The sequence below is a fragment of the Diabrotica virgifera genome, chromosome 9, assembly GCF_917563875.1.
Source record: "Diabrotica virgifera virgifera chromosome 9, PGI_DIABVI_V3a".
NCBI classification, from domain to species: domain Eukaryota; kingdom Metazoa; phylum Arthropoda; class Insecta; order Coleoptera; family Chrysomelidae; genus Diabrotica; species Diabrotica virgifera.
This window is the reverse complement of record NC_065451.1, coordinates 184,243,046-184,258,362: the sequence shown is the minus strand read 5'-3', so window position 1 is coordinate 184,258,362 and position 15,317 is coordinate 184,243,046. Positions and strand designations below refer to the sequence as shown.

The window sequence follows — 15,317 nt, the reverse complement described above, 5'->3', positions numbered from 1 at the left end:
TTATAACGCTTTTAAATAAAGAATGGCGGATTTTTGAAAAAAAAAAACGTTGTTGACTTTTTCTATTAAAACACCCAGTATACTTTGTGTAACTTGAAAAAATGGTCATTTATCTATCCAGCAATATAAAAATTTTTAAAATCGGTTGTCAAATGACTGAACAGTTAATTTTTAAAATGAGCGATGCAATGTGGAAATCACATAACATAATATCAAATTGCTTAGTCATGTTATTTAGGTATGTGATATCCACGTTGCACCTCTCATTTTAAAAATTAATTACGCAGTGAGTTGACAACCGATTATGAAAAACTTTATATCGCTGGATAGGTGAATGACCTTTCTTTCAATTTACAGAAAAAATATACTGGGTGTTCCATTAAAAAAAATCAACAACGTTTTTTTCAAAAAATTCGCCATTTTTTTGTTTCGTGTTTGAAAGCGATATAAAAAATTCAATCCATTCAGACAAAACTTTTGCTAAAATAAAACATTTCAGCGAAAACCGCATATTTCTATCTTGAGCCGTTTAGAAGTTATAGGCAGTTAAAATGGGGGAAAATTTAAGTGGACACCCGGTATTACAGCTTACTTAATTTCAAAATTAATGATTAGTAAGTATAACAATAAGGGGGAAAACTCTTTACAAAATTAAATTATCAGAGAGAAAAATGACATATTTTTATGTACAACCTGTCTGAAGTTTGGAGTGAGTTTAGTGCAACTGAGTCTCATTAGGGAGTTGAGATATTCATCTGTAAGTGAGATTTCTACCGATTTTTAATAAAGTTCATTCTTGATAAAGCTTCTTCGCACACATAAGTTGAGCCAAACATAGTACACAATTTCATGGCCAAACATTTTCAAAATTGCCAAACACTAGGTATATTCTGAATTTATTGACGGTCCGCACAAAACTTTTTTTTTTTTTGGATTGAGGTGGAACGCTCTTAGCAGACTAGGGAAGGTGTCCCTAGTACTGTTGGACTCGGACAGGAGAGGAGAACACGCTAGGGCCCACAGACCAGAGTAGGTCCATGCGTCCCGCGTGCCCCCCATAACCAGCCGCCTACCAACTAAAACCACCCCCTCTTCCGACCCGGAATATCCCTGGACGTGTTCATTAGTGAACGATACATGGGGATATCCCGCGCAGTCTATGTAAGTAGGGCTAAAGGAGAAGATTGGCATAAGCCCTTCTATACTATTCTCGCCTTCCTAGAAACGGAGAGGCGGATAGGGGGGAGGTCTTTGAGGATAAACTCATAAAAAGAAAGGACAGGCTCGCCTACCTAAGATCAGCAGACGGACAGGGGAGGTCTTTCGATAGAGAGCTGAATAGTAGTATAGTATTAGCTATGCTATTCTCGCCTGTCTGAAAATGACACGCGGATAGGGGGAGTTTACGACTGAAAGTGGGTATTACTTAATTGATAATCGGCCCAGTGAGCCTACCTACAAATGGTAGAAAGAACATAATTGATTAAGGTGTAGGGAGACTTAAAGATGAATATAAATAGGTAGGCCTTGAAAAAAATTTAGGGTAATGTGCCTGTGAATGTTTATATCTGTTGTGGCAGTTTTTTTCCTATTTTTTGTCTTTTTCTGTTTTTTTTAATTTTTTTTACTATTTTTTATTTATTTTTATTTTTTTTTATTTTATTTTTTATTTATTTATTTATTTTTTTTTTTATTTTTTATTTTATTTTATTTTTTATCAACTACGTGTAGCCAATCTCACCCATCTTGTTCCGCTCGTTCTAGAGGTCCGCACAAAACTAGCTCACGGTCCGGATGCGGACCGCGGTCCGCTAATTGGTGACCCCTGCCCTAAAGCATGTTGATTTGTCACAAAATATCACCCTCTTCGATTTGTTCAATTAAAAATTTAACGACCTTGGTGTGTTATTTAACTTTGAATCTTAAGATAAGTGGCTGCATCTTTGGCATCATATTAGGTGGAAGATATTCAATCGTCAGTGGATAGTCCATGTGGTGAGACCGCTCCCCTCTTAGGGGAGTGCATATAGATTTTCACTTCGGAAAAAATCAAACAAGATACAACTTTTTGTAATTTCATTAAGAAATGTTTAATAAACAACATATCAAAAAGTTCTACTCGAGAAGTGGGTGCTTCATTTTTTATTAAACAAATGAACTACGAAATTAGATGTTTTTTTAAATAACTCCTAAATATAAACTTTAGAGAAAAACTGACTTGGCCATTAAAAAATTCAGAAAATTTTACAAAAAAAAAGCTTATATAAAGATTTTTCTAAAATTAAATCTGTAGCTTCTATAATTTTTTATTTATAACGCTAAAGTCACCCTTCTCACAAACATTGGCGCACTGTAAACTAGCGTTCGGAGAAGTGCACGGCTGAGTTATTTTCATGTATTTCTTTAATTAATGGATCAAATGAAATTTTACAAATTGGACATGAAAGAAGAATAATTAAGCTATGCTACGGTTATAATAAAAAGAAATAAAATGTATGGGCATAAGTACGGTGTGGGCGTAAAGTGAGACTTACATGAATTTTGTTTAAAAATGATAAAAATGTGTAACTAATACAATTTTTCTTACAAAACTCTCAATTTTGCACAACTTACCTTTCAAACATCTTACTAAACGATGTTTTATTATAAAAAATAAAAAAGTTACGCTTAAAAATTCAATACATTTTTTTGAAAAAAAAAAAATAAAATAGAAATCCAATAATAATGTGAGGTAGCGGTGTTTTTAGTCATTGGCCTTATTCATTCTTATTTATTTATGTATTATTAATACATTTTAGAAGTTTGACTGGCTTAAAATGATTAGTTTTCAAAAAACTGGAGTTAAAAGCGAATAACGAATTTTTGTAGTTTGGTAAAAAATGCCATTTTCTTCAGAATAGAAAGATTAGCATCAGAAATACGAAAAAATGTTTCAATATAAAATTGTAGGTTATGTAATTCCCAAGAACTGGGTTTGAAAAAACTTTTTCTAGTAAATGAGTTTATCGAAAAACATTGAGTTTTTCTATACAAAACTAAAACACTTTCGATAGCGAATAAATCGAAAAATATTAATTTTATCAAGAATATTTTTATAGAACATTTTTTGCTTAGAATAAATGTTTTTATCAACTTTTGTGGTCAAAATATAATAAAAAATTTCCACCCCCGAGATGTGGTGGCAACCACCCCCATGGTAAAAGCGCCTTTCGGAATCATATATATTTTGATCCTTGGACTATCCACTACTTATTACACGTGTCTGGACCCGGTTTAATACATACATACAGACCAAAAGTTGTCAAAGCCTATTTTTATATTAATAATTATTAAATATAATTTTTTAATTTATCAGGTGATGATTTCGGAATCATACAGCAGGAGATTCTTATGATGAGAGACTGTCTGCATCCCAACATTATAGCGTATTACGGTAGTTATTTGCGTAGGGATAAACTGTGGATTTGTATGGAATATTGTGGAGGCGGTTCTCTACAGGATATATACCACAGTAAGTATAGATTAAATATGTTTTTGTAGATTAGAAGGGAAATTGATATGATTGACGCAATATGTATAGAAAATATTGATTTGTTTGTATATATGTTACAGTTCAAGTTGATTATCCAGTTGGAGTTGACTCCAACTAGTTGGAGTCAACTCTAACGGCTGGTTTCAGTAAAAGTTGATTATAAATATAAAATGAAGATTTATATTCAACATTTACTAGTAAAAGTAGACTCCAACTAGGAAAAGTATACTCTTCCCAATGCCATTTAGTAAAAGTTGATTCTGATTCACACAAACAGCCGATTCTAGAAATTAAATGTTACTGAATATGTTCAAATTAGTCTGGGCTGTATCGTCGCCCCCGTTAGGTAAATTACTCCGATTCGAATTTTTTGCACAAACTTACTCAAAAAGAGGTCCTTATAACAAATCTACTGGGTGCCAGGCAGTACCTTGATCGATAAATTGTTTTTTAAACAATTTTTTTTAGACAAATTCACAAAAATAATTTCTTCACTTCGATCAATTTTTTTTTAGATCATTTGGGTTATTCTGAGCAAAAAAGGTATTTTGTGATTTTTCTCTAAAATTGATTGTTGTCGAGTTATACGCGATTTAAAATTTGAAAAATGCGAAAATAGACATTTTCAAGGCTTAATCACTCGGTTAAAATCCATTATTATGAAAGTCAGAAAGTGACCAAATCATAGTTTATAGCCCCCTCTACAAGATCCAGCAGAAATTTTTGTCATTATTTTATTACTAAGCTTTATCTTTAATTATTAACAATGAGCGCTAAGTGCGAATTAGGCGGCCGTCAATGGTGACTAGGTGAGTGCTAAAGAGATGCACCATTCCAGCCATCCAATGGTGAATCTCACTCACACTCACATTGACGGCCGCCTCAATACACGGTTAGCGCTCATTGTTGATAATTAAAAATAATATCTTATTAATGAAATAATGACAAAAATTTCTTCAGGATCTTTTAGAGGTAGCTTTAATCTTAGATTTTTTGTAGTTTCTGACTTTCATAATATATAATATCGTATGGCATTTTTGCCTTTCGGACATCTTTAACCCTGTTTCAAGTAACTAGTGTCGATGTACACTAGCCCAGGGGGACCGACTGTTTAACGTGCTCTCCGAGGCACGGTGAGACGGCTCGTGTTATTATTGAAAATAAAAATGGTTTGTCTTTAGCAGGGCTCGAACCCACGTTCACGGGCGTATGAGGCCAGCGATTATGCCGTTACTCCACGGCCGCTCGCTCGACTTTCACAATAATTATCTTTAACCGAGTTATTAAACCTTGAAAATGGTTATTATGGCGTTTTTCAAATTTTAAGTCGCTAATAACTCGACAACAGTCAATTTTAGAGAGAAAAAAGGCCCAACGGATCTAAAAAAAATTGTACGAAGTGAAAAGACTATGTATTTTTGCGAATTTGTTTAAAATCATTGTTTATAGCCAAACTTCACTAAAATCATTCATTATTGTACTCATTTGCCATCATTTTCGGCAGTAAAGTAACACTTTGTTGTATTGAAAGAAGAATGTTACTTTACCTGCGGCGGTAATTAATCAAATTAACCGAGATTGAATGTAAGTGGTCAATGGCAGCAATCGATTATTTATTTGAGTGAAATTAAAATTTATTTACTTTATTTATTAAAAATATTTTACAAAATTTATCTTATTATTAATAAAATTTATGTCAAAAAAGTAAAATTCTGTAGTGTTTCGCAATTATATTCATACAAAATAAATCAAAACTTTACAGATTTAGTAATTAGGTAGGTATACAATATTGATAACTATCGATTAAACATCAAAAACGGCCATCATGCAAAAGTCATCTGTCATTACTGTCATACGAATTTTTTATTTCGTCTAAAATTTAAAAAATTTCCTCAAAGTTGTAAGTGTTAATGTTTTTTATGATTAACGATACAATTTTGTACGCACCACCTCAATATTCTTTATCGAACGCGTCTGTTCCTCTGCTCGTAATATCAGACTCGTTCGATAAAGAGTCACTTTACTGACTGACTTTACTGAAATTGGTTAACCAATTTTTTGACCGCGGTACCGCGTGACACCCTGTGTATTTGTTATAGGGATTGTTATACGGATGTATTTCTTTGAGTAAGTTTGTGCAAAAAATCGAATCAGAATAATTTACCTAACGAGGGCGACGTTACTGACTATACTAATAAGTAGTTGAAACGATCAAAACAAAGAAACGCACACTCATCAAAAATGCACTTGAGATTCTCGTATAATCAACATTTACTGAATCGATCCAGGAAGAGTCAACTCCAACTAGTAAAAGTTGATTTAAATTTTTAAAATCAACTTTTACTGCTCGTTTCAGTTGGAGTTGACTCCAACTAGTTGGAGTCAACTCTAACTGAGAATCAACTTGAACTGTAACATATACATTTCTTTCAATACAGTATATAAATTAATAGAACACTCAAAACTGATTTGTTCTGAATGTTTAGAAAAGTTATTAATTAAATCGTCCCAGCTTTTTCGTTTTGAAGTGAATACTTCTTATCGCTCGGTATGATGTTTTTGCATTATACTTTACCATTACTTAGCATAACTCGAGAACGATTGGAATAATTTGGCTAATTTTGATTTTACAATATGTGTAGAAATCCAAGGAAGGTTTAAAAGGTGAAAGGATTTAAATGTGATGAAATTGTAAGGAGAATAATAAAAAAAAAACAATTTTATTTTCACATACAGTTATATTATACTTCTTTGGATTGACGTCACTAAAGCCGTGGCTACCTTCACGTCTCTTTAGTACAGTTCTGCTAGAGCGTCAAGTTTTCACGCATGGGTTTTCTTGCATGCGCAAAAATATAGTGCGTCTAAAAAACATTAGATATACCGACGAAGCAGTGGTTTTTGCAAATAGCTTAGATGGTTTGCAAATAATAATGGCCCGCAAATCAGGTATGGGCAGAGTTTCTCAAAGCAGATGGAACACGACTTCTACGGAACACAAAAAGAAGTATGGAGAATAATCAGAGGACAAAGAAAGGAGATGAACGAATTAATAAAAACGAAACACATTCAGAGGGAAACATGGGCAGACTACATCCGATTTTTATTTGCTAAAGCCGACGAAAATGAACCACCAACACCTAAAGTTACGACAAACGAAGAAATAAACATCGAGAAAGGAGAGGTAAAGGAAGCATTAACAAAATTAAAAAATAGAAAATCTCCAGGAGAGGACAGAATATCGAACGAACTCCTAAAGTACGGAGGACAAGATCTGACTAAACAACTATTAAAACTAATACAAATAATAATAGAACAAAACAGAATACCACAACAATGCAGATCAAGCATCCTAATACCTCTCTTCAAAAAAGGAGACAAATCTGACCCGGGGAATTACAGAGGAATTAACTTAGTAAAGACAACATTAAAATTAACAAAGTGATAACAAACAAACTGAATGAAATTATTACATTAGCAGAAGAACAACAAGGTTTTAGGTCGAGAAGATCATGCACTGACGCTATATTTATAATGAGGCAAGTTTAAGGGAAATCGTTAGAATACAACAAACCGGTTAGGTGCCTCTAGGAATAATTAAAACGATCGAAAACATCTACCAGAACAACACAATAAAAGTAAAAGTAAAGATGAACTAACTGACCCAATTGAAGCCGGCAATGGGATAAGACAGGGGGATTCCTTGAGTCCTTTATTGTTCAAAATGATCATGGATGAAATAATAAAAAAAGTAAGAACTAAAAAAGGATACCAAATGGGAGAAAAACAACTTAAAATACTAATACTAATCTCTCAAAGTGAAGATGATTTACAACGTATGCTGCGCCAATTTAACATAACCGCCAGAAAATTAATCATGTTAATTTTCCCAAAAAAAGACAAAATGCATGGTTATAACAGCAAATCTAATCAGATGTAAGTTGGAGCTGGAGGGCCAAATAATAGAACAAGTGATGGAGTTTAAATATCTAGCTACGGAAGGCTCGAAACAGAAGTGGAAGATCAAGTGAATAAAGCAAACAGAGCCGGAGGTTGCCTGAATGACACAATATGGAGAAATAAAAATATCGGAAAAGAAATGAAAGGCAGGATTTACAAAACGGTCATCAGACCAATAATGACATACGTGGCAGAAACACAACCCGACACAGAGAGATACAAAAGAGAGAGACACAAAAGATTGCTCGAAACAGCGGAAATGAAAACCGTAACATAAAATCATTAACCCTTATTTTAGTAATAACGCGCTATAAGAAGTATTCACTTCTGTCGGCAATCCTAAAGTGTTTACCGTTTTTTTTCATTTATTCTGTGTGTTTGTGGGATGGTGTTGAGATGCAGAAACGGAAAATTATTTATCTCACGATTTGTTTAGTTTGACGATTGTCTTTTGAATTTATAAAATTTTATAGTTATTGAATAAATATTTGATTTACACACTGCGAAAAAAGCCTCTGCTAAATCAGTCTTTTATTTTTTATTCATATGTCTTTTAAATTAAGGTTAAGACATTTGTTACAATCGTTATTCTAATGTAGCTGATATAGAATGCTGCTTAGGTAAATACATATAGAGTTTTCTATTAAATGTTTTGTTAATTCTAAATAAAATTTTGGATGCAATTTACTAAATACCGCCTACTTTCAGTAACTGGTCCTTTAGCTGAAAATCAAATAGCGTACATGTGCAGGGAAACGTTACTAGGCTTACAATACCTTCATACCATGGGTAAGATGCATCGAGACATAAAGGGTGCCAACATCCTTCTGACTGAATGCGGTGATGTCAAGTTGGCCGATTTTGGAGTGTCCGCTCAAATTACTGCTACAATAAATAAGAGAAAATCGTTTATAGGCACACCCTATTGGATGGCCCCAGAGGTGAGTGCTCTTCATTGTTTTTTAAATTAAATTTAATAATCTGTGATTATTAGATGTTTATGCATTTACAGTCGACTCGCGTTAATTCAAACCTGCGATAATTCGAAACTCTATAATTCAAACTTATCACGAGTTCCCTACAAAATCTCTTTATATTTCGAACTAAATCAATACATTTTTATGCACTTGGTAATTCGAACGAAAAAAATCATTGCTATATGACAAAACGACGCGTTAATTCGAACTCATCGGCGTCAAACACTCGACAATTCAAAGTTGCAGAGAGAAAGAGGCGAAAACATTGCAGTAAGTGTACAGTTTTCAAACTTGTTTCAACGCGCCTTTGTTTCAGTTAAGGAAGCAAGATCCTCACTCGATACCTTGTCTACAGAACGAAAGTGATGAAAAAGCATTTCAGGCACTTTTTCTCTTAAAAAAATTATTGAGCAGTCTGAGCAGCAGCAATGTGCTTTGAAGCAAAGCAGTATAATAGAGTTTTTTCGAAAGATTGATTAATTCACATTATGAATACATACAAGTACCTACACGAATGTACCTCTAAACTTTTGTCATCGTTATAGAATAGCAGTTAAAAAATAATAATTGATCAACACTTAATAATTCGAAGTTTTATTTATTTTCTCTCATAAATTTCGAACCATTTGATATTTCAAACACTCAATAATTCGTAATATTTTAAGAGTCCCTCGAGTTTCGAATTAACGAGAGTCGACTGTATGTTATATGGAATTTTTAATTTTGTTGTTATATAGTTACTATCTTGTGAGACCCTTCACAAATTATTCACGAAGTTTTTCAAGAATACTTTCCATAGATATCGTAAATTATTAGTTGTTCTAAAGGGAAGAGACAAACAAAAATTCATGGCATAACTACACTTTGGGACATATAATACGTGGATGTACAGTATCGAAAAGAATTTAATGTATGTATTCGCTTTAAATGATAGGAAGTGAGAGAACCTATTTAAAACAGCATTTTGATATTAGGTACTCGAAATATCTTATCGAAAACTTACTAGTGGAGGTAACCCAAGAGGACAGGTTCAACATTGTTGCCAAACTTATTGTTTTTATTTCACCTGTTGCCATTTTTGACATTTGAAAAATGTGCTAAGACAATAAAATTTTAAAATAAAAATAGACGGTTTCGTTTTCATTCAATTCGAGTCCCTTGCCACCCTCTGACACGTGTTTCAAGGTTTACCCGTTATCAAAGAGGCTTTGCAGAAAGAATTTTACTCTAAAATAAGTTTATTTAAACGTTTTGCTTTACACTTCGGATATTGTTTTCAAAACACAAAACGTTAATAAATAAAATTATATGTAAGTTAGATTATTTTTTTCACGGTTGCTTCAAGTTGATCGCTCGAATTCATGCTTGTACAAATTGGTATTCAGCATCCTCCAAAACTAAAAATCTAGGGGAGCTAAGTCGGGTGAGCGAGGTGGCCATTTTCTTGTACCTTGTGTACCAATGACACGTTCAGGAAAAACTAAAGCTAAATAGTATCTTACGGCATAATGCAAAAGCATTATGTGAAGGACAGCCGTCTTGTTGAAACCAAATTTCGTTGAAGTTAATTTGAAGATGTTGAACTGGAGGAATAATCTGATTTCGCAGTAATTGAAGATATTTTAATGTATTCAAATTCTCTTCGAAGAAAAAGGACCAAGGATATGATCTCCGAAAATTCCAATCCAAACATCTAAAATGTAAAATCTACAGTGTAAAATCTACAGTGTATTTCAAACATGCGATGCAGTGTACAAGGATAGCCCCATGCGAACTAAATGAGAATTTTCTGACAACGTTGCCGCTCTTCATGGCAGCGGCGGTGAAGGTAGTATTTAGACAAGTACTTCTACTTGTGGAATACTAAAGGAGGATTTATTTACAATAATTCACAGAATAGCAAACCCGCTTGCAATAAACGACAATACTGATTCTAACGTTTGACACTGAGAGTAGATGGGAACATTATTTCTTCTTCTTATTCTTCTTCTTTTTCAGAGTATAATACACACACCGGCAAAATTAGCCGATCACCTTAAACATGTTTGATGTCTCGAATTTCCTAAACCTCTTGTCCGATTTGAGTGATTCTTTTAGTATGTTATAGCCTTATTAGTTAAGAATATCGGTGTAATAATATTGTTGCTAGACAGGTAAATGTCATTTTATACCGGGTGTTACAATCATACTGTGTTTTTTTCTTAGAGTTCGGAACACCCTGTGGAATATTCTAGCATATGTAAAATATTAAAATTAATACTCGATTGTAGACTTAGGCTTTCTTAACATTTTCTTTTTTGGTTCATTTGCTTATGTAGGAAAATAAAAAAGTTATGTGCTTTAACAACTAGCCATGTTTTTTATCAATAAATCCTCATAGTAGGGGAGGAAAGTATGCTAAATTTGCAGTTACTCGAACGTTATGGGGACCTATTGGATTGTGTAAGAGTAGGTCCTAAAACCAAAAAAAGTTAAGTTAAGTTTTCCATAGAGTGTGGGACTCTCCAATTTTTAATTTAATTTTCCATTTCCACCAATCTTTTTTCCGATTATAGCGACATCTATCCATAATTGGAAAAAATGTTGCGAATAAAAGTTGCTTATTTTTACGTCAAGGATCCAAATCTGCAATAAAAATTGGGGGCTGCTATTTAAGATTTTAACCCTACCTCCGTGGGGGTCTTCTGTGGTGCCATTCGGTAGATTTTTGAAAAATATTGAATAGGTGTATTTTGCAGTTTTACGATCTGATGTCCATTTCGCGAAATATCCTAGGGTTCGTATTTAAAATTTTTAATTTACCCCCCACCCCTCTCCGTAGGGTGTCACGAGCCCCCACGGAGAAGGGGTGGGGGATTTAATTTAAAATCTTAAATAGGAGCCCCCAATTTTTATTGCAGATTTGGATTCTTTACGTAAAAATAAGCAACTTTTATTCGACACATTTTTTCGAATTATGGATAGAGCGCTATAGTCGGAGAAAAATGATTGTTTCAAATGGAAAATTAAATTAAAAAATGAAAAGTCCGTCACTTTATGGAAAACTGAACTTAACATTTTTCTGATTTTAGCACATACTCTTCACAATCCAATAGGTCCCCATAACGCTCGAGTAACTGCAAATTTAGTATACTTTCCTCCCCTACTATGAGGATTTATTGATGAAAAACATGGATAGTTGTTAACGCACATAACTTTTTTATTATCTCACATAAGTAAATGAATCAAAAAGAAAAATGTTAAGAAAGCCTCAATCTACAATCGAGTATTAATTTTAATATTTTACATATGCTAGAATATTCCACAGGGTGTTCCAAACTTTCAGAAAATTACTACGATATTCTTAAATAATAAGGCTATAACATACTATTATGCAAAATAATCACTCAAATCGGACCAGTGGTTTAAGAAATTCGATACATCAAACATGTCCCATTTTTAAGGTGTTCGGCTAATTTTGCTGGTAGGTGTATTATCAGATAATTTCGCTGGAGTAAATTGTAGACTCTTTTGAAAATGATTACTTATTTATATGACTTAGTTGGCCTTTATGCAATTCTTTTCATTGTATTGTTTAGTTTATGCACTGTGCTGACTATCATAGTGAGGTATCTCTGAAGAATCTTAAATGAAATAGTTGAATGGACCTTATTTTATTGTAGGTAGCTGCTGTGGAAAGAAAAGGGGGTTATAATCAGCTCTGTGATATTTGGGCAATTGGAATTACAGCTATAGAATTAGCCGAATTACAGCCTCCGATGTTTGACCTTCATCCGATGAGAGCGCTGTTTTTGATGTCAAAGAGCGGATTCAAACCACCTACACTTAAGGACAAAGAGAAATGGTAAGTACCTAATTGCGTATAGGACTACTAATCATCACGTAGTTTTGAGAGTTGAATTAACACATTCGGTGCCCATGACGCACGAGTAGTGTCACGAATGATTTATCAAATGTATCAATGACACATAAGTGGCGTCAGTTGTACTGTGCTACCACTACCAGCAAAGTGGCGCTTGTTCCGATGGGCACCGAACGTTTTAAAGTTAAGTACAGTCGTAAAAATGAAAGAATACCCATGAACAATCACATCATTCACTTATTTTGTATTTGCTGTTTTTTCTATAAATAACAAACGTTTGTTATAGAAAAAGATAGCAAATACAAAATAAGCGATTGATGTGATCGTCCATGGGTATTCTTTCATTTTTACGACTGTACAGTTCTTCCACTGTATATTTGCACAAGTATGACATTATTCAGGAATTATTTTTTATATTACATCTCTTTCCTAGCCACAGAAACTGAAACTATTAATTTAAGTCATCTGTCCATACACAACATTGAACAAAGACAGCCATAGAACGATGGTCGGTGATTGATTCATCTACTGACAATTGACAATTTTGTAATTTTTTTTTGACATCATTCTATTTATTAGGTTAAGAATAGGGCTTTTCATCGATTGTCATTTGTTTCGAGCTTCTGTCATACTGTTTACGTTTGTTTACGTTTTAATAACATAACTTGAGTCTTATTTTTCTTCTAATTATTTTTTGGACTATGGCCTTGACAATTATCCAGCAACCAGGACCATATGATTGGCCAATATAATTAAAAGTGCGAATAAAAGTGCAGAGCGAAGAAACCAGGTGTCGCTTTTCCGAACTTGCACGGTCCCAATAGGGCTTTTCATTCACAGTCATTTGTTTCGAGCTTATGTCATGTGCCACATAATATTAATATGTCTACGTCATACGTTATTGGTATATAACAATGATACAAACCAAAGACGTATGGCGTAGATATATTAATAATATGTGACACATGACACAAGCTCAAAACAAATGACAATCGATGAAAAGCCCTATACCCATGAACGATCACATCAATCACTTATTTTGTATTTGCTGTCTTTTTATATAAATAACAAACGTTTGTTATATAGAAAAAGACAGCAGATACAAAATAAGTGATTAATGTGATCGTTCATGGGTAATCTTTCATTTTTCCGACTGTATATCTGGTTGATCTGGTCTAGTAAAATGTTCATGCAAATCTGAATTAAAATAACAAATTCATCAAAATAAGATGGACACAAAAACTAGGTTATAGTGTTATGGACTAGTTCTAAATTCGTTCGCGGTGTAAATCAATCCTGAACTGATTCTGAACCGCGCTTGCGTACAACCCGAGTACTAAGAGAGTTCGTAACTAATCCTGGACTAGTCCAGGATCGTTACCGCGAACGAAGCCAATAATTTCCTAACTGGGCTCAGTTTTTTATAGTTTAACTGTTTAACTTATTTCCTGAATGGCATAATAACTTTTATTACTTTGTGTCAGTATACAATATTTCTTTCTGCACAATAATTATACACACCGTTAATCAAACCTCTAATTACTTACTTTCATATTAGTGTTTGAATATATTCAACGCATTAAAGAAGAACAATGGTCGCATAACAATTTCAGCTTAAGACATTTACTACTGATTACTGATTCATTTATAGCGCCCATTGTTCGAGAGCATTACACTTTTAAAAAAGATTTATTATAAAATTACTCCACTATTAGTAAGTTAGCAATAAAGTGTGTGTAGGCAGGCGTATCTCTCGCCCAATTACCCACTGCATGGGCTCTATTAAATCACAATAAAAATTGGTTTAATGAGATCAAGGTCTTATTGATAATTATTAGTAAAAAAACGCAATGTATAGTATAATTAGAAATTTTAATTTCGATAAAAATCCGATTAGATAAATGCTTGATTTGATATTTTGTTTTCGTAGTCAAAATCAGATATTATTTACTACTTATAAAATATAGCAAATTTTTTATATTTCGAGTATTAAACAGGATACGGGATATGAACTTGAAGTGAATAAAATGTAATAGCACGAATAAATATTTATATTCAAATCATATATCAATCTTAAAAAGTTTCTATTCATCATAGTATTATCATACTATCCTCATTAGTCACACTATTTTTCTACTCTCATACTTTAATATATCAATTATGATCTCAATACATAATGTATGTGCTTCATTATGATATTTTCATTACGATACATATTGTTAAAACATATTGTTTTAACTAATAGAATCGCGAGATGACGTTCTTTCTAAGGTGACACATACGCAATAAGCAATGTCAAGTCAAATGGATACGTTTGTTACGATAGGGATATTTAAAAGTTAACCTCAAATTCATTTTAATAATCGTAATATACACACACCGGCAAAATTAGCCGAACACCTTAAAAATGGGACATGTTTGGTGTCTCGAATTTCCTAAACCTGTTGTCCGATTTGAGTGATTCTTTTAGTATGTTATAGCCTTATTAGTTAAGAATATCGGTGTAATAATATTGTTGCTACACAGGTAAATGTCATTTTATACCGGGTGTTACAATCATACTGTGTTTTTTTCTTAAAGTTCGGAACACCCTGTGGAATATTCTAGCATATGTAAAATATTAAAATTAATACTCGATTGTAGACTTAGGCTTTCTTAACATTTTCTTTCTTGGTTCATTTGCTTATGTTGGAAAATAAAAAAGTTATGTGCTTTAACAATTAGCCATGTTTTTTTATCAATAAATCCTCATAGTAGGGGAGGAAATTATGCTAAATTTGCAGTTACTCGAGCGTTATGGTGACCTATTGTATTGTGTAAGAGTAGGTCCTAATACCAAAAAAAGTTAATTTAAGTTTTCCATAAAGTGTGGGACTCTCCATTTTTTAATTTAATTTTCCATTTCCACCAATTGTTTTTTCCGAATATAGCGACATCTATCCATAATTGGAAAAATGTTGCGAATAAAAGTTGCTTATTTTTACGT

The 15,317-nt window shown here is 33.0% G+C and overlaps 2 protein-coding genes across 12 annotated transcripts in view; one reads left to right on the top strand and one right to left on the bottom strand.

The window, feature by feature from the left end:
* LOC114335610 (guanylate kinase) overlaps positions 1 to 15,317 on the bottom strand; it is a 345,069-nt gene that overhangs the window by 180,922 nt on the left and 148,830 nt on the right. The gene's annotated exons all lie outside the window — the stretch shown is intronic.
* Positions 1 to 15,317, top strand: part of LOC114337984 (mitogen-activated protein kinase kinase kinase kinase 5) — a 134,574-nt gene that overhangs the window by 13,472 nt on the left and 105,785 nt on the right. For all 11 annotated transcript variants that reach the window (XM_050661125.1, XM_050661123.1, XM_050661120.1 and 8 more), the window contains exons 3-5: positions 3,356 to 3,511; positions 8,201 to 8,433; positions 12,132 to 12,313. In XM_050661125.1, the coding sequence (XP_050517082.1) occupies positions 3,356 to 3,511; positions 8,201 to 8,433; positions 12,132 to 12,313 (571 nt within the window). The remainder of the gene's footprint in view (positions 1 to 3,355; positions 3,512 to 8,200; positions 8,434 to 12,131; positions 12,314 to 15,317) is intronic.